This window comes from Theropithecus gelada, chromosome 3, assembly GCF_003255815.1.
Source record: "Theropithecus gelada isolate Dixy chromosome 3, Tgel_1.0, whole genome shotgun sequence".
NCBI lineage: Eukaryota > Metazoa > Chordata > Mammalia > Primates > Cercopithecidae > Theropithecus > Theropithecus gelada.
In genome coordinates this window covers 119,942,953-119,964,131 of record NC_037670.1, presented here as the reverse complement: position 1 = coordinate 119,964,131, position 21,179 = coordinate 119,942,953, and the positions used below count along the sequence as shown (strand labels likewise).

At 35.3% G+C, this 21,179-nt stretch overlaps 1 protein-coding gene across 1 annotated transcript in view; it reads right to left on the bottom strand.

Annotated features, from left to right (window-relative positions):
* The window catches only part of SEMA3A (semaphorin 3A), a 525,967-nt gene that overhangs the window by 156,289 nt on the left and 348,499 nt on the right, over nt 1–21,179 (bottom strand). Inside the window, exon 6 of the mRNA XM_025380281.1 lies at nt 5,016–5,173. Coding sequence (XP_025236066.1) covers nt 5,016–5,173 — 158 coding nt within the window. The remainder of the gene's footprint in view (nt 1–5,015; nt 5,174–21,179) is intronic.

The following is a 21,179-nucleotide window of genomic DNA, read 5'->3' as shown; positions in this document are numbered from 1 at the left end:
CTGGATAGGTGTTCATTTTTAACATTAAGTTCTAAATTTGAGTATTCTTTCTATTTTATGTGCTTTCCTTTTCACATTTGCCTGCATATGTAAATTAAAATTATAGTTGATTTGTTCCACAGGCTTTTACAAAGTAGTCATATAAAAACATTCAAGATCAGTAAATGTATTGTTCTTATAATTAACATTACTCTGACTGCTGGATTTCTATAATGATTGCTGGGCAATCCTAGCAGTTGAGTCTTCACATTGGATATGGAAAGGCAAGGGGATCTATTTTTATTCAAGGTTTATAATGTAAGAGGGTAAAACATAACTTTTCTCTAGGGCATAACAGTAATAATATATAACAGTTAAGATTTATTGACTTTCATATTCAACTTTCCAGCTAAATTGTGCTGAAATCACTGATTGTTAAAACATATATACGTTTAAAAACAAAGTTACAACATATAAATATATATATTTTAAAAGACAAGTTATTTTCTCATAGTTTCCTAGCTCTTGTTGCTTAATTGTTGAGACAGCATGGACGTCATTTTATGATTCTCTGTGATTCTATTATCTAAGTAAAATATTTATAAACAATAATCTGTATAATATTCATGTTAAAAATTCTTAGACCTAAAAGGGTCTATTAACTTTCTAGAGTTCCAGGGTTAATAATAATAATAATAATAGCAATTAAAAGTTTAGAAGTCTGACATGAGTAAAATAAATTTTGATGTAGAAATGTTCTTTTGGAGAGCAATTTAATGAGGATAAGTATAAGCCAGTGGAACAAAAGTAAATGTATGTTTAATAGTCTTTTAAGTATTCATTTCCATAAAGAATAATTACTAACATTTTGGTTGGATTTGTTTAACTGTTGGTTGTTGGAATTATCTTTTTATTCTTTGCTCACAAATTTCTCAGTTAACTATCTAAATTTCTTATTCTCATTTTCAAAATGCTTTATAATCTATTTTTTACTTTTTCATCCTTATGCCTCTACACTTCCATTCATGGCAGGCCCACTTACACATGTTAGGTAATAAGCATTTATGCTTTAAAGAGATCGTACCTTTTATCAAAGCCAAGAATCTTTCCACAGTTCTTCCAAACCTGAACATGTGTTTTTGCCTCTGAGAGGGATTTGCCTAGTATTTACCCATAAGATTACTAATTTACCTTTACTGCTAACCTTGTAAGGTCATCAAGAATTATTAATAACATATCATAAATCTCCTGTAGTGTTCATCACAAAAAATAGGTGCTTAGAAGAAAGCTATTTGAACATTACATATGCTTAGGTTAAAAGGAATATTAAAACACCCCAAATATATGCATAAACAGATCTAATATGTATGTATGTATGTATGTATGTATGTATGTATGTATGTATGTATTTTGAGACAGGGTCTCACTCTATTGCCCAGGCTGGAATGTAGTGGTATGATCACAGCTCACTGCAGCCTTGACTTCCAGGGCAATGATTGTCCTGCCTCAGCCTTTAGGTTAGCTGTGACTACAGGCGTGTGCTACCATGCCCAGCTTATTTGTGTATTTTTTTTTTTGTTTTTTTGTGTGTTTTTTTTGTAGCGACAGGATTTCACTATGTTGCACAGGCTGGTCTCAAACTCCGAGGCTCTGGCAATCTGCAGGCCTTGGCCTCCCAACCTGCTGGGATTACAGGTGTGAGCCACCACATCCAGCTGATATAAATTCTTAAGTAAATTGGGTTCATTTGTATAAACAATGTGACATAATTAAAATTAAATAATCTGTTTGTAATAAGATGTTTTAAAAATTAGAAATATACCTTTTATTGGGCCGGGCGCGGTGGCTCAGGCCTGTAATCCCAGCACTTTGGGAGGTCAAGACGGGCGGATCACTAGGTCAGGAGATCGCGACCATCCTGGCTAACACGGTGAAACCCCGTCTCTACTAAAAAATACAAAAAACTAGCCGGGCGAGGTGGCGGGCGCCTGTAGTCCCAGCTACTCGGGAGGCTGAGGCAGGAGAATGGCGTAAACCCGGGAGGCGGAGCTTACAGTGAGCTGAGATCCGGCCACTGCACTCCAGCCTGGGCTACAGAGCCAGACTCTGTCTCAAAAAAAAAAAAAAAAAGAAAAAAAAAGAAATATACCTTTTATTATTAGTAGAATGATTTTAAACTCAAAGGCAAGCACTATAACAAGAATATCACAATTTTGGACAAATGATTTACCTTGTAATTCATTACTTTAAAATAGTTCATTTTAAGTATATTTGGTAAAAGATACTGTGATATATTCTGAGTGTACAAATGGCTGTAGAGTTTTTCTTAGATATAAAATGGTAAATTTTTTATTTTATAATTTGATTATTTTCAGTTTTAGAAATAATGGAATAGTTTAACCACATTCAGAATATATAGTCACAGAAAAATGTTAAATAAGTTAAATATATAATCTTAGGCATTCTATGCTCATAATGCTCTCTGTCTATAGATATATACATACATGAATATCACAAAATGATAAATTATTATAAATACCTACAATTTGAACTGATACAATTTCCTAAAATCAATATATCTAATATTTCTTAGTTGACTTAGATTTTTTTTTTTTTGAGACAGAGTTTTGCTCTTATTACCCACGCTGGAGTGCAATGGCATGATCTCGGCTCACTGCAACCTCTGTCTCCCAGGTTCAAGCCAGTCTTTTGCCTCAGCCTCCCAAGTAGCTGGGTTTACAGGCGCCCATTACCACACCCAGCTAATTTTTGTATTTTTAGTAGAGACAGGTTTCACCATGTTGGCCAGGCAGGTCTTGAACTCCTGACCTCAGGTGATCCACCAGCCTTGGCCTCCTGAAGTGCTGGGATTACAGATATGAGCCACCGCACCAGATCTATTTTGTGCTCACTTTAAAAAGAATGGTTTTCTTTTGGTGAAACAACAATAAAAATCTGCTTATTTTATGATATTTTCAGAAGACTAAGATAAATATTTATCATTTCAGAAAAACAAATGAATAACCAATATTTTTAGACAATAGATAACAGGCATTTATTATTATCATGTGAGGGGGCTATGAAATCAATTAAATTGAAAAATCAAAATAGAAATACCCAAAGTTACTTTTTTTGAGACGGAGTCTCGCTCTGCCGCCCAGGCTGGAGTGAAGTGGCCGGATCACCTCACTGCAAGCTCAGCCTCCTGGGTTCACGCCATTCTCCTGCCTCAGCCTCCCGAGTAGCTGGGACTACAGGCGCCCGCCACCTCACCCGGCTAGTTTATTGTAATTTTTAGTAGAGACGGGGTTTCACCGTGTTAGCCAGGATGATCTCGATCTCCTGACCTCGTGATCCTCCTGTCTTGGCCTCCCAAAGTGCTGGGATTACAGGCTTGAGCCACCACGCCTGGCCTCCAAAGTGATTTTTAAAGCTGGCATATCACAATTCTAAAGTACATTATAAGTGTATTACCATTTTATATGACGCTATATATAATGAATCAAATTTCTTTATGCCGTGGTCAGATTTTTAGTGTTCAGGTAATGAAAGAAAAGCAAACGTCTTAGGTTTATGCTATACTCTATTAAAAATATAAATCAGCTTTGAATTTAAAACTGCATTTTATCCCAAAAGCAACACTCTCCAACCAGAAAAAAAAGCTTGTAAAAATTCTGTTACTTCTTAAAAATCATCACCAAATCTGTTATTGGTTGTGAGTAGTTGGGACACACCAGTTCAAAGCCCACAATATTAAGAAGTAAAACTAATACAAATAGAAACAGACAGGGATGTATTACAAAATGAATATTCTACTATTACCTTTATGAAAGCTACTGCATAAACACCTTTATTCTTCAGATAATTACTATCAGAAATATTGACTGTGATAAAATGGTTCACTTAGACATACTACATGTAGACTTAGTAGCACAATTTTCACTAATTTGTCAATCCATGTTTTTATTTGTTAAACTGTATAGCTTATAAAAGGTCGGGCGCGGTGGCTCACACCTGTAATCCCAGCACTTTGGGAGGCCAAGGCGGGCACATCACTAGGTCAGGAAATCGAGACCATCCTGGCTAACATGGTGAAAACCCGTCTCTACTTAAAAAAAAAAAAAAAAAGTATAAAATTAGTCGGGCGTGGTGGCAGGCACCTGTAGTCTCAGCTACTTGGGAGGCTGAAACAGGAGAATGGCATGAACCTGGGAGGCAGAGCTTGCAGTGAGCCAAGATCACACCACTGCTGCACTCCAGCCTGGGCGACAGAGCGAAACTCCATCTCAAAAAACAACAACAACAAAACAAAAACAAACAAACAAAAAAAACTGTATAGCTTATTAATGAAATAAGCCAGAAATACTATAAAGAATAAAGATAGAACTTATATCCTGCTGATGTCTGAATGACCACATTTTAAAAAAATCTGATACTTTGATCTTCTAGATCAGGGTTTGGCAAACTCTTTGTTTAAAAGGCCAAATAGTCATTTCTGTAGACCAGTTGATATCCTTTGTAACTACTGAATTCTGCTGTTGTAGCACAAAAACAGACACAGGCAATATGTAAATGAATGAGAGTGCTTGTGTTTCAATAAAACTTTATTTACAAACACTGATAGCATGCCAAATTAGGCATGTGGGTAATGGCTAGATAAACACTTCATTTTCTGGAAATAGAGAAATATAAATTTATACCTACACACATATGCATAGTTCATGAAGTCAATTATAATGTGTTGCTACAATGGTTCAAGTATTTACTTTTATGTAGGAAAAATAGATATGAAAGGATAAGCTGAAGTTCATATTTCTTATACTGATTACTGCAAATACTGTGGTTTCATCCTTGATATTTTTTTAATCTATTGCATCCATTGATTCATTATTGTCATTTTTATTTGCATCAGAAAAGACAAAATATTAATTCAAAACAACTTTCTGTCAGTAATCATGCTTTTAAATAGCTAGAGAATTATCTATGACTTGAGATGCTTCAAAATAACTATAGTGCATATATTAGAATACTGATACCTTTTGAAAATCCTTGATATTAACCAGGTTGAATGAAAATATGTGATCCTTTGCTCCAACATACAGCCTACTCCGTTCCTCATCCAAAAGGAAGGTATGATAACTGGAGCTGTTGGCCAAGCCATTGAAAGTGATCACATTGTTGGATTCCAACATTTCTGCAAGGTAACAAAGCAAAACACTGGGTATTAATGTGAAGCACTATACAAGCATAGACTGTTGGTACATGGTAACCTGACTATATTGACTGTTGTAGCTATCAATCTGTGCTTATTCTTCAGGGTACTAAGAAACATATTGGAACCGGAACCAAAATGTGTGCATTTTACTTTTTTTTTTTTTTTTTTGAGATGGAGTTTTGCTCTTGTTGCCCAGGTTGGAGTGCAATGGCGCGATCTCAGTTCACCACAACCTCCGCCTCCTGAGTTCAAGCGATTCTCCCACCTCAGCTTCCCAAGTAGCTGGGATTACAGGCATGCACCACCACACCTGGCTAATTTTTGTGTTTTTAGTAGAGACGGGGTTTCTCGATGTTGGTCAGGCGGGCTTCGAACTCCTGACCTCAGGTGATCTGCCCACCTCGGCCTCCCAAAGTTCTGGGATTACAGGCGTGAGCCACTGTGCCTGGCCTGCATTTTATTAAAATGGGAGTTATATTCCTATTTGCTGGTTTCATCCTTAACATGGTACAGTCCTAAAGACGAGAGGAAGAGAAATACCTGTACTTTAGTGACAGGAACACTTTCAGATTAAAAATAACATTAAATTTAAGTCCACTTTTGTGTTAAGAAAGTAATTGTTGGCTTCTTAAAGATACGTTTTGCTCAATGCACACACACACCCACACACCCCCCCCCCCACACACACACACACCACCCCCATGGGATAGAATTTTTGAGGATTCTCCAAAACTGTATCTCCAAAACTCTATGTCCTGAATCAGTACTTTAGATTTTTCGGGTGCACACTTATTAGGAAACTTTCAGCAGCACACACAAAATGTAGAATGCGATGTGCCTTCCAAAGACAGAAAGCTGCAATGTAGACCTGTTCTAACACCTGTTCCAGCTGTTAACATCAGGAAACATATATTAGTCATGTGACCGATTGCCTTGTTTTATCTATTTGTCCTACTGACCTCTTCATTTTATCATTTTATCATCAAAAATATGATTTCAACAGAGGATAAAATTCATACTCTTTAACTTAACACTAAAGATCAGGTCACTATCATTTCAGTTTAGACCCTATCCCAGTACTTCTCATGTCCTCTATCATGCGGAAAGTCATGCACTGTGCTCATTCACTCCTTGGCCTTTGTTACTATTTTTCCTGACTCTGACAGCTACAGAATAGATCCACGCTTAAAGCTAGTTCAAATGCAACTGCCAAGAAATTCTCAGAGAGCTTCCTGTTACATTTTGCTTGAATTACTCTTATAACCTGCATCCCACTGTCAATTATTGCAATCTTATCTACCAGAATGAACATTCCCTCAGGAAACAGATAATTAATAGCTCATCATGCCTAACTCACATGTTTTTTTCATATTACTAGGTCAACAACGTAAAATGGAATATCTATCTTTTTGTATATTTACCTATCCTATAGGCAAAAATTGTTAACTAATTGTTAAAAGATACTTTTCTCATTTCTTCATGAGAAATAGTATACTACTAGATTGGCCTTACTCCCTACCACACCCCACTCCCCCCCCACACACACAAAAAAGAAGCAGGAGAGGAAGGAAGGGACGGAGGGAGGGAGGGAGGGAAGAAGGAAGGAAGGAAGGAAGGAAGGAAGGAAGGAAGGAAGGAAGGAAGAAAGGAAGGAAGGAAGGAAAGAAAAGAGTTTAATTCATGTGAATCACAGCTGAAATAAATGAGAGGGGTTAGTCTCCAGAGAAGAGGGACAGATAATCCACTACATAATATCTTAATTGAAATGGAAGTCATTGGCTGGGCACGGTGGCTCACGCCTGTAATCTCAGCACTTTGGGAGGCCAAGGCGGGCAGATAATAAGGTCAGAGGTTCAAGACCAGCCTGGCCAACATGGTGAAACCCCATCTCTACTAAAAACACAAAAAATAAGCCGAGCGTGATGGTGGGTGCCTGTAATCCCAGCTTCTCGGGAGGCTGAGGCAGGAGAATTGCTTGAACCCGGGAGGTGGAGGTTGCAGTGAGCCGAGGTTGCACCACTGCACTTCAGCCTGGGTGAGAGAGCAACATTCAGTCTCAAAAAAAAAAAGACATAACATTCATTTCATTGGCACCCCAAATATTACAACTGATCAATGCTACACTACGCAGAGTCAAAAGACTGAAATTTCAGGCACTCTGAGTTGTGTGAGGATGGAAATGGGCTGCTGCCAGAGGCAAGGGCTCTGTCACTGGATATGTTCAGGCCCTGATTGAATGGTCATTAGAAAAGATCTGTTTATCAAATGGATGCCCTTCATCCTTACTTCCAATTCTAAGATCTATAATTCTACCTTAGTTTCAGAGAGGCCAAACTTAAAAAAGAAAAAAAAGCCCACAAACTTAAAAAAAAAAAAAAAAAAAAAAAAAAAGGCCACCTCGGCTTAAACCAAAAAAATTACATAAAGATATTAAGCAATTAAAGGGTCATGTAAGAGATACAAGAATGGATTTTAATTGCAAATGCATAGAAACTACATAGGGGATCTCTAAGCATTAATTGGAAGAAGTTGTAGGAAAATAAATACTATAGCTATAGATTTTGGAGTTATACAACTATAAGTAAGAACACAAGCATCACCACAGTACTTATTTTTTAGGTGTACAAATGAGGACAAGTTCCTTAAACTCCCTGGCCCCAAGTTTTATAGAAGATGGGGTGAATAATGTATCTTTTAAGAGTTCATGTATCTTTTAAGAGTCACTGAGGTGAAATTAGATAAAGCCTGTAAAAAACCTAGAACAAGCATTTCCTAGTAAGCACTCAATTAAATATTTCCTGTTTGTATAAGTAGAGGTTAAATATTTGTAGGTTGATCTTCTTGACCAGATGTAGCAAATTACAGTCCAGATGGAGTAGACTGAAAACTACATATATAAATATGTGTGTGTGTGTGTGTGGGTGTGTGTGTATATATATATATATAACCTATCTTACTAAGTGTCCTAATTTGTTAACATCAGTAATTTTGTTTGGTAGAGGGAAAATAAGAATAGCAATATGTTCTTTGATTTACACTAATATTAAATGTAATGACATTTTAAGAACAATAAAGTATTCCTTCTTCTTTTCCAATGTATGTATTCTCAATTCTAAATAATAAAAGGAATGACTTTCTATATCACAGTTCCAAACAATGAAAATACTTTCTCAATTGAAAAATATGTTCTAGGGTGAATTTTGCAAATTAGTTTGGACAGAATTATTGGTCCCTACGTACAGACAATTTATGGAAGTTTTTGGTGGCTTATATTTGAAATCATCATGAAAACAAACCACAGTTTTAAAGTGTTACTTCTCAACAGTTTGATTTTTTAAAAAAGACAATACTTTCCTGGCATATGTGTTAGTAGCTGTTTTCCATTGCTCTCAAATGTGCTTAATTTTGTCTCATTGTTCCTTTCACTCCAAATCCTTTAGGTGTTCTTCTCCAACACGAGCTTTTTATATTGCTTTATAACTTAGAGAAGAGTCTTAAAAACAAATGTCAGTGAACAATACAAATTCTGGATTGCTTAGGTTATATCACTACTTTCCAGTGTGAGATTAAATAGAAATTGGGTGAAATTTTATTAGATTAAATAGAAATGTGGGTTAAAATCAAACACATTTTTTTTTTTTTCCAAATCTAGTTCTCAGATTCTTCAGTAATTTGTTTTCCTCAGTTAATGCATGACTTTGACTTTCCTAGATGTAGAGACAATTAGCTGCATCTGATAGTAAATAACTTTGAATGTACTCCTTCAGCATTTTAAGTCTTTCTTTTGTTTCATTTATGTATCTTACAATGACATAAACTGCTATGGGAAGTATAGTAAAATTCACTAATGTGAAATGTGTAGTATTCTTCTAACTTCTTACATCTTACCTATGCTCCTATTCAGTTAAACAACAATTGTTATTTTTAAAAAACAACCGAAGTTTCTATAAAATTAATTTGACTATGGTGAATCTGAGTAGGACAAAGCTTTTAAAGGCATTAATTCTCTTTGAGTGTAATTGTTTTTCTCTGGTTGAGAGATTACTTCAACTTCCACACGCTGTGTCGAATTATAAGAGAAGCAAATGTAGGATTGTAATTAAAGATGCCATTTCAGAACACTCTTTAATAAAGTATGTATTCTTAAATTTGGAAGGTGAGTAAAGAAGCATTCTGTTCACTCCAGATTCACCAGAGGATTTAGTGTATTTATGAGTTGCTTAATGACAGCATGGAAAACACACTGACTGTAAAACCAGACAGAGACAGGCAGTTTGTGCTCAATAAGTGCTAATTATTGTCACCATTCTTACTATTATATAATATAAGACAATGAAGATGACAAGCTTTAGTGTATATAGCTGGCAAGGCCAAAAAAATCAACTTAAATAATTTCAAGTGTAGTGTTTTCAATTATAAATAAATTGTACTCTCTTGTGATGTAGTTTCACAAGATAGAGGAGTCTCATGAAATTCAAGACTCATATATAAAGTCCATTTGACAGATTTCTATTTAAGAGTATGTTACAAAAGAATAAATTATAATTGATCTATAATATGCTACCAGTTAATCATGGGAGAAAAAAACATATTTTATAATGAGTCAATTCTAATTTTTATTCTATTTATCTATAAATGTTCATATTTGCTTTTCCCCCCAGAGTAATCATAATCTCTAATGTATATTTACTTTTGAAAACAAGCATTTGAAGGGAGAAATTCATAGCAATCACTATCAGTCCCACATTTGAGATATTAAAGGTTATTTTCTAAACTAGTGTTCTTCTTATGCATGTGTTTTGTTATATGGAAAGAAAAAACACTTACACCAAAATCATGCATGATGATTGAGAACACTTACACAAAAATAATAAAAGATGATTCACCCCTACATAACAAAACTCTATGTTTCCTGTTATGTTCTGATTTCCTTTAGGATGAACACAGATTTACAAAGATGGTTACATTACAATGACTGGGTCAGATTCTCAAAAAGGCAATGAAATGAATACAGATTTCTGGTTTGCAGGACTGCCCAGAACTAGAATTTTTATAGTGGGATGAAGAATTCCTGTATATTTGACCTTCAAATCTAGACAATATCCACCCTGTTCTTTATATTTCTGACTTCTGTTACATTTTTCTGTCTCTCTTTTTCCCTTCTAAGTTTTGTAACATGAAAGGTAATAGGACCCCACCAGTTGCTGGACTCAAATGAATTGCCTGTATTCATTGATGGCTTTAGGCTTATGTCCTTTTTCCATGACTTGAACTTTGTCCTTTTCATAGAACAGTCAAAGAACCCAATGAAAGTAGTCAAAGGCTGAGTCTATATGAAGCCAAAACATTTTGGCTACATGATGACCACATCTAGATATTTGTAAATATTGGAAAGTTCAGTAAGGTCCGACAATTTTAGATCCTATATTTTAGTACTTCCTAGATTTTATTTTTAATTTCATGAACCAAAAAAGTTCAAGAATAGAGGCTGAAATAAAGGTTCACAACTTTTTCTTGTACTATAAGAACAAAAAAGAAACAAAGGCAAGGACTATTTGCTATCATTGTCATTTCATTAGGAAAAAAAGGAGGGGGTAGCCATTTTATTTTATGAAGAAAATGATCAAAATGAGCAAAGACATGAACAATGAATAATCTTCAGTGATAAATATATTTGCATAATGGAAAAATTCTATTTATTTTCTTTATTTCACCAAGGACTAGTTTCTAACACTTTATTATACGCAAGATTAGGACCTTTCCACAGACTGATGTTTGGCAAATACAGCTCTAAGGTAACTGTGTGGAGGATGAATTCTACTCCTACTATTTCTGGTCACTGCATCTTGTCATTGTGTAGATGGAGCCAATACCAGTGGGGATCTATATGCTTTTATTTATTCGGTGATGCTGAGAATATTCTTTCATTCTACACTGTTTGCTAAGTATTGTTTGAGTCCATTTATTAAAAATTATCTTCTAACTTCTATCGTAGTAAACACTTAAAATATGCATCAAGCTTACACATCCTGATCTGTTACTAAGTTTTGCCTTGACTAGTCTCTCCAGTTGGTGCCAGAGGCCACAGCAATCTATGAAACACAGCTCTACTACCTTTTCCTAGGACATGTTTCCAAGCTCTTCTTCCAACTTTTCCCTTTGTATTTATTGATGTTCTGTACTCTAATGTCTCTATCCACTGAATTTATGCCAGGATTCTCCTCTGCCAGATGCTTATTTTTAGTTAATATGAATAATTGGTTTTACTTGTATAGACTTTCTTTTTTTTTTTTTTTAACGTGTATTTTAAGTTCAGGTTACATGTGCAGGATGTGCAGGTTTATTACATAGGTAAATGTATGTCATGGGGGTTGGTTGTACAGGTTATTTCATCACTCAGGCATTCAACCTAGTACCCATTAGTTATATATCTTGCTTCTCTCCTTCCTCCCACCGTCTACCCTCCAATAAGCCTCTATGTGTGTTGTTGTTCCCCTCTACGTGTTGTTCCCTTCTATGTGTCCACGTGTTCTCATCATTTAGCTCCCACTTATAAGTGAGAACATGCAGTATTTGGTTTTCAGTTCCTGTGTTAGTTTGCTAAGGATAATACCCTCTAACTCCATCCATGTCCCTGCAAAGGACATGGTCTCATTTTTTTATGGCTGCATAGTATTCCATGATGTATATGTACCAAATTAAAGTACAAGATGCATGTACCTGAGCTTTGTACAACTAGTAAAGGTTCATTCTCATCCCAAGTCCAACTCCCATACTTCTAGACTCCACACAAGACACAAGTGTCCTAGGCCATGTTGTCAGGGAGAGACACTGTATTTTTCCTCAAATATGCTTATAAAACTTCAAGGGCAGAACTATATGTTATATGAATTTATTTTTCATTTTGTATATGTGAAAACTATTTATGTAAAGTAAGTTGTTCATAATCTAATTTTATGATTCAGATTTTTATCACTTAACTATCATTCACCTACTAAAGTCAACAAAAACACATTTAGTCCATATTATATATAACACATAGACCTTGACTAAAAACTATGTGGAGTATTAAGAATAATAAAAACTGGCCGGGCGCGGTGGCTCAAGCCTGTAATCCCAGCACTTTGGGAGGCCGAGGCGGGTGGATCACAAGGTCAGGAGATCGAGACTATCCTGGCTAACATGGTGAAACCCTGTCTCTACTAAAAATACAAAAAACTAGCCGGGCGCGGTAGCGGGCGCCTTTAGTCCCAGCTACTTGGGAGGCTGAGGCGGGAGAATGGCGTGAACCCGGGGGGCGGAGCTTGCAGTGAGCCGAGATCGCGCCACTGCACTCTAGCCTGGGAGACACAGTGAGACTCCGTCTCAAAAAAAAAAAAATAAATAAATAAATAAAAAATAAAAAATAAAAAGAATAATAAAAACTTTTATGCAAACGTAGACAAATACCTTTAGAGAAGCAAAACCTAAATCAGTAAAAGCAACAACAAAAAGAGGCTAACTATAGTTAAGGAAGTTAATAGGAGTTCATTCCCATTTTTTTCTCATGAGGAAATTGACTCAGTTAGTTAGGCTATCAGGAATATCCTAGGTCACAGAGCTAGTATGATGTAGAGTTAAGATAACTATTTCCATCTGACATCAAAGGTCTGGGTCTTTCTGTTTTTATCCATAATCACTACTAAGGAGGGTATATTTTGGAAAATACTAAGAACTGATTTTTGAAAAGTTTTTTACCTTTCACTCTCATATAATTTGCTTTAGCTAACAGCTCTTGCATATTTATATCATTTTATTTGCTCTGTACTTGGTCTTTTTACACATTGATAACTTGGTGGCTAATCTTATCTACAACTATGGCTTTCATCACTAGCAGTATTTTGACATGTCTCAAATATATATCTTCCAAGAGATATTTCCCTCCAAAGTCCAAACAAAGGCTTACTAGAAACCTCTATTTAGATATTGTACAAACATCTCAGAGTCTGCATGACTTAAACAGAATTCACTCCTTTTTCTTCTTTCCATTACTGACATCATCACCTTTCTGCATGTTTTAAATTTGTTGTATCAATCATCACAGACCCATGCAAGTCAGACCCTTCTTTATCATTCATTGATCTGATCCATCACTTCATTTTTGCTTAACACAATAATTTGTCCTGTATTTTCTTTTGCTTACATACTCACTGCCACTGTCCTAATTTAACTCCCCATAATATCTTCCCTCAATTACAGTAATCATCTTCTCACAGAACTTCCTTTCCAGGTTTACACCAACAAACCATGTTACATACTGCCCCCAGAGTAAACTTTCTACAAAACACATGCACTTTCTACTGGTGCAAGATGACAGAGTAAAACCATGTGTATTCTATCCCCTTCTTTTGACTCTCAGGAAAATAAAAAAGATGAAAAGTGTAAGAGGAAAATATACATATTAAATAAAGAAATAACACCAATTGATATCTAATTATTAAGGAAATATTTCAAATATACTGAAACTTGAAACTTTTTGATATAAAATACTGAGATCTGGCATATCTCTCCATATATTCCAAGTAGGATAGAATTAGTTAACAAATCATAGAGATTGCATCCACAAACGCTTGTATTACAGAAACACGCTCTAGGAGTCTACACGACTATAAGATTATTGGAACATGCCCATAAAGAGTGGAGGTACAGATCGAACACAGTGGCTCAAGCCTGTAATCCCAGCACTTTTGGAGGCCAAGGTAGGAGGATCACTTGAGACCAGGAGTTCCAGACCAGCCTGTGCAACATAGCGAGGTCCCATCTCTACTTAAAAAAAAAGTTGCTGTGTGTGCTCAGGCTGAGCAGGAGGATGGTTTGAGTCCAGGAATTCAAGTTTGCTGTGAGCTATGATTACAGTGTGAGACCCTGTCTCACGAAAGAAAGAAAGAAGGAAGGAAGGAAGGAAGGAAGGAAGGAAGGAAGGAAGGAAGGAAAGAAAGAAAGAAAGAAAGAAAGAAAGAAAGAAAGAAAGAAAGAAAGAAAGAAAGAAAGAAAGAAAGGAAGGAAGGAAGGAGAGAGAAAGAGAGAGAGAGAGAGAAAGAAAGGAGAGAAAGAAAGAAAGGAAGAAGAGAAAAAAAGAAAGAAAAGAAAGAAAAGAGAAAGAAAGAAAGAAAAGAAAGAAAAGAAAAAGAAAGAAAGAAAGAAAGACAGAAAAAGAAAGAAAGAAAGAAAGAAAGAAAGAAAGAAAGAAAGAAAGAAAGAAAGAAAGAGGAAAGGAAAGGAAAGGAAAGGAAAGGAAAGGAAAGGAAAGGAAAGGAAGGAAGGAAGGAAGGAAGGAAGGAAGGAAGGAAGGAAGGAAGGAAGGAAGGAAGGGAGGAAGGAAGGAAAAAAGAAAATAAAAAGAAAAAGTGAAGGTATAGGTAAAATATAAAGGCATGGTCATCATCATTATAATCATCATTTCAACTAACATGGGCAAGCCAAGCTAGATACTGTTCTAATCTCCCTCTCCCTCTGTCTCTCTCTTTCTCTCTCTCTCTCTCACATACACGCACAATATTTATTGTGTATGCATTATCCTTCTTCTAAAGGATATCACTGTAGGTAAATTAGTATGAGGGCAAAAGTGAAAGGTATGAATACCTGACTATCCCACAGGGTGTTTCTGATGGGGCTTCATGAGAAACACAACAATCACACCAATCAAGATATGAAAAATAATAATAATAATAAATAAAGTGAGGTGTATTCCCAGAAGAAAATATATTAAAGATCACAGTGTGTTTAAAGTCAAAACAACAAAAATCATAGGCTGCAAATTCCTCCAGCTCATTTCCTCATTGTCAGAAGGAGGAAACAAGTTCACTAAAATGTAAATGAAGGGCATAGGAAAGAAGAGGAGTTGGCACAAGAAACAGAGGATTAATTCTGGTTGCAAAAGTTACAAACTAAGTAATAATAAAATCTAATTTTTTGAAAGAGATGAATTGATTAATATGATAATAGAAATGAAAGATTAGGAAATAAAACATAAAAATAGAGTTGAATCTACAGACCAAAAAGTTTCTTACAGAAGTAATAATTAATGGAATTTACTAAATAAAGAAAAAATACATTTGGAATTTATGTGGAAAATTGAGTCACGTACAAGGGAGGATATCAGGTGGACCTCATACTTGTTCAAAACAGCATTATTTGTCCCCAGAGAAGCAATTTGCACAAATAACTAAGTGAAAATATCTGTGACACAGCAATTTGTTTTTCAAATGAGAGACGTATCACCAGTCATTCTCAAACAAGTGAGGTTTAAGGAAATAGAGCAAACATTCAAGAAACTATGACAATAACAACTTCTTAATAATGAAATTCATTCAAACAAGGCATGAATCAGAATCAAACAGATATTACATTACTTGCCTCCTTAAAACCTGGCTAGAATTTTTCATTATCTATGTGATTTGGGCTCTTTATATTTGACATACTCATTTGTTTGCTCCTTCACCAATAGAGTGTGTGTAAGTGTATATGCATGTGTGTTTACCCCTATATACAGCAATATATAAATATGTATTTTATTTACATACGCAAAGAATATTTCCAATTAGCTCGATGACATGCCATCTATAGACTCACAAATTAGAATGCTCTTTATCTCCCCAGTGCTTTCCATCTTCCACCCTCACCTGCTTAGGTAGATTTATTCACCTTTCAAGACCCACGTCAACCCTCTCTTGTGAATTCCTTGACCTTCTAAGGGACAATGCATCATGCTTTCCTTTATGAAGCATAGTGCCCTGTACATACGTAGATTAACCACTGCTTTATCTCCTTAGCTCCCCTTCTAGAGTTAAAATATGCTGTCTTTACTTATTTTTGTATGTCTAGCCCTAGAACCTACTCCTGGAATATACCTATTACTGACACACAGAAGCAAGTGAGTCAATATATGTGATTTGAACCACATTGTTTTTTTAAAGCAAAAAAGCTTTAGAAAGAGTAAATATGATAAAAATATCTAAGAAAAAGCAAATGTGGCAATATAAATTATATGTCAGGATATATATTAGCTTTGCTAATTAAGTTATAAATTATGTTCAAATGACTATTAAAATTATACCATCTAAACCTTAAATTATTTATAAATTGGCTATGAAATAATTAAATGGCTAATGTTTTTTAATTCTATGTGCTCAGCACTGTTATGGTTGTTTTACATACAATAATCACATGAATAAATTTCTTGAGAGTTCTGTTTTGCCAGCAGCATTAAACACAAAATCTACTGAAACAGCAAAGTAACTTGTCTTTATGTTTAATTTCTCTCAATTTTAGTATACTCTTCAAGTCACCGACATATAAATTAATGAGAAGACATTTCAAAAATGTAATGCAGCCGGGCGCAGTGTCTCACGCCTGTAATCCCTGCACTTTGGGAGGCTGAGGCGGGTGGATCACGAGGTCAGGAGATTGAGACCATCCTGGCTAACACGGTGAAACCCCGTCTCCACTAAAAATACAAAAAAATTAGCCGGGCGTGGTGGCGGGCGCCTGTAGTCTCAGCTACTCGGGAGGCTGAGGCAAAAGAATGGCGTGAACCTGGGCGGCAGAGCTTGCAGCGAGCCGAGATCATGCCACTGCACTCCAGCCTGGACGACAGAGCAAGACACCGTCAAAAAAAAAAAAAAAAAAAAAAGTAATGCTTTTATTAAAACAAAGCACAGACCTACATCCACCACCTTTACCTTAGTACCATCTCATTAACAGCAGTTGCAGTCCCTAATCTTGTTTTGCTATCTCATTTTATGCCTGTTTCTGTAAGTTTCCACAATTCACTCTTTTCTAAACCTGGGTTGCTGCCTCCCGCTTCTAGTTTATGTTCCCTTTTCTTGTGCTTCAAGCTGTAGTTACAAGCTCTCTCTCCCATCAAAGACTTGAGAATTAGCAGACATCTGTCCTCCGATGGATGCCTCACTGTGTTTTCATTATAACACACAGTCATAAATTAATTGCATGCCACTTTTCTGCTTGAGTATTAGAGTACACACATTAGTTCACTTAGATGTAAAGGTTAGCACAATGCCATATGGGTCAAATTATACGTGGAGGAAATGGTTAACTAGATAATCAATCATTAAATTAAAGATCTAGAACGATCTTTAGACTGTCTGAAGTCTGACTACTTGCATTTAGAAAAGAGCATACATGATTTCACCATTAACAGTTGCAGAGGTCAGATTTAAATATAGGTCTCCTGGCTCTACATTTGATGTTCCTTCTAAATAACTTTCTGGAAAAATTGTGACTTTAATATTTCTCCACATTTTTTGCTCCCTGGTCCCTGATATTGATAGTAGCTTTTTGCACAAGAATATAGGCAAAAAATAAAAGTTGCAAACAATTTACAAAATAACTAATGAGCAATATTAATTTTTACTTCTTAAGGGAATAACTGGAGTTTAAATGTAATGATTGCATAAAACGAGTAAATGTCATAATATGAACAAAAATGGATAATTCAAATGTGCATTGCCATCGGTCACTCGTTTTTGTGTGAGATGATTAGTCAGTAAAAATTTAGGATTAAAGTGCAGATTCTTCTTTTAAAATTCCCATTGGTTTTATTTAATGCTTTGAGTGATGGGCTAGTAATCTAGAAATCAAAATTTTGTTTCTGATTCTGCCTTATATTTTAATAATATATGAGACTCCTCTATAGGCAAGTCTCTATTATCAATCAGTCCATTGATAAGTGCTCATTAAATACCTATGAGTGGTACGGATTGTATTATCATTAGCAAAGTGAAAAAGAGGAGGCTTCTCTGCTTCCTACAGTTGAAATACGATTTTTTCAGTCAGTCTTGCTCGATTATTTACTGTAACACAGCACATGTTTCAGAGTGTTCTTCAAATAACCATATTTCACATGGCTACAAGAAAGCAGGTGTTTTTTAAAAAAAGAAAGCACATGTTTTCTGACATTTACAAATTATATATACTACATTTTCCAGTAACAAAACAGTGGAAAATATTCACATATGGAGAAATAAATAGTGATAAACCACTTTGTCACCCATTACCTGTTGCGTATGTCTACTATAAGGCATTTTTAAAACTAAGAATGATTTATTTAAATTGTTCTAATGCTGAGCAAAATGAGTGTTTTTAGAGAAAGAAGCTTAGTATTTTATCCAGGATATTTCTATCATTTCCATCCCAAGATACATTTTGGGGAGGAAAAAAGTCTTCCTTATTCATTGACAAAAACTGATCTGTATAAGTGCAAATATACTGAAGAACATATTCCTATCAGTGTTCATGGATGTCCCTTTTATATCTGAGGCAAGCGTCTATTTAATTCCCAGAGTGAAAAGAAAGAGAACTCAGGAGATCACATAGACATACTCAAGGATCAATCAAGTAACCAGATCAGAGAGGCAGGCTTGTGTGGCTGGTGGTAGGAATTACCTAAACTGTAGATTTGTCTGACAACAGGTGCTTAGTATATACTTATTGAATGAATGAGTAAATGGATTACTGAATAGTCGGATAAAGTAGATATGTTTATGAACATGCAATAGTGCATATGGGTTAGATAGCTCATAATTTATCATGCTGCTTTTACTAGTTTTACTCTCTTCATTTTTTGCAACGTGCCTGGTGTTATAAGCAAATGCAATTTAAATTTGTCATTTTAAAAAATAGTTGTTTCCTTCAGAGGTTATTTTTTTCTTTGTCTTTCTTACTCTCTCTTTTTTCCTTCCTCTCTTTTTTTTAAGACAGTGTCTCACTCTGTCGCCCAAGCCGGAGTGCAGTAGCATGGTCTTGGCTCACTGCAACCTCTGCCTCCTGGGTTCAAGGGATTCTCATGCCTCGGCCTCCCAAGTAGCTGGAATTACAGGCATGAGCCACCATGCCTGGTTAATTTTTGTATTTTTTTTAGTAGCGACGGGATTTTGCCATGTTGGCCAAGCTGGTCTCAAACTCCTGACCTCAGGTTATCCACTCACTTTGGCCTCCCAAAGTACTGGGATTACAGGCATGAGCCATCACACCCCGACCCCTTTTTTCTTTTCTTTTCTTTTTTCTTTCTTTTTTTTTTTTTAAAGAGGCTTCTAGAGAACATTGATATGACATTCCTAGCTATGTCCTGCACCTTTATCTAGAATAAATACATTTTGATTACAAAGACTTCTGGCTTCCCCATAAAAGGATTTCGTTTGAATCAGAGCTCCATGCAGAGGGATGGAAGGAGATGGGAGAGCAATATGTTGAAAACCAACAAATTCAAAGAATCTCTCATGAAAACCATACAGTGTAGTCCGGGTACATTGTTATCTTAGTCACAATAATGTCCTATGTCCTATTTATGATAGCACATTATAAATTTGTCTTCCCTAATAGTGTGCTTTAATTTTGGAGTGGACACATTTTGGAGTTTATGAAGTCAGATACCCTAATGAAATTTGTACATAACAATTCATTGATATATTATAACTTTTCTAAGTTGACCCTTGAACAACATGGGTTTAAACTATGCGCCTCCACTTATATTTGTATTTTCTTCTACCTCTGCCACCCCTAACACAGAGAGATGAATCCTTCCTCTTCCTCATCCTCCTCCAGCTACTGGACAAGACACTAAGGATGAAAGACCTTTATGATGATCCACTTCCACTTGAAGAGTAAATATTTTTTCTTTCTAATAATTTTCTTAATAGTGTTTTCTTTTCTCTAGCTTACTTAATTAGAAGAAAATAGTGTATATAGTACATAGAACATACAAAATATGTGTTACTTGATTGTGTTATTGGTAAGGTTTCTGATCAACAGAAGGCTGTTAATAGTTAAGTTTTTGGATAGTCAAAACTTATATGTGGATTTTTGACTACACAAAGGGTCAACTCTTCTAACCCCCACCTTGTTCAAGAGTTAACTGTATATACAAAGAAAAGAAGGAATAATTGGATTATCATGTAGATAAGTTGGACAAGATTAAGTTCTACTATATCCAGCTCTCCCCAAGTAATTATTTAGTGAAAACTATCTGAAAGTATTGATTCTAGAAATTATTTTGATGGCAGAGAAAAAACAAATAACAACTTAAGGATTTTATCTTAATTGGCAAATGAGAAAATGTTAAATTCTTCCATTTTGTTTCCAAATACTTTCTTGCTATTAATGTAATTGTCTAAAATTGGGTCATATTTAGAAATGTTGTAAGATTGAAGTTAAATATTATGTGAGCCAGGTTTGGTTTAAGACCCCTAAGGACAACTCATGATTCCCTTGAATGAAGCTAAAATTCCAGCTTGTTTGTTGAAAATCCCTGCTCTCCCAGGACCCATTAAATCAAGCACACCTCTGGGTTGGAAAGGACAATAGACTAAAGATTTTCTAGACCAATGCAGGACACACAACATTAATCCCCACAATGTCAAATGTCAAATTCAGAACCAGCTTTACCTCTTGAAGATTGGGCAAAAATATAGCATAAGCTAATTTCTCATTAAACTTCCTTCTCTACTTCACCATAAAACATGATTGTGTACCATTGACAAAAGCAAAACAAAAACAAAACACTACTAACAGTGTTAAAATTACAAGTCATAAACCTTGTTTAGAGTGAAATATGATCTCTATTTAATCCCTGCTGGCCACAACATTCATTGAAAATGAGACACTAACATTAGTTTGAAGGCAGAGAATAACAAGGGTAAAATTCACCTTTCCACATGAAAGAAGGGGAAGTAAGTGTTATTGCTCTTAAATTCTAACAAACTCTCATGGCAGTTCAATGTGAGCAACCAGAAGAGTCATGTAATATCACTAAGGTTGCTGATTTCTTAATTCTTTCATTTTTCTGATATTTATTTTGCATGTAAAGAGTTTAAAAATGAATATCTTTGTCAATCACATCTTTATAACAATATTGTCATTAATCAGTTTTGGATTGAATAGTTGAAAATAGATTTATGTATTTAAAATTGAAATATTATTTATTTGAGGA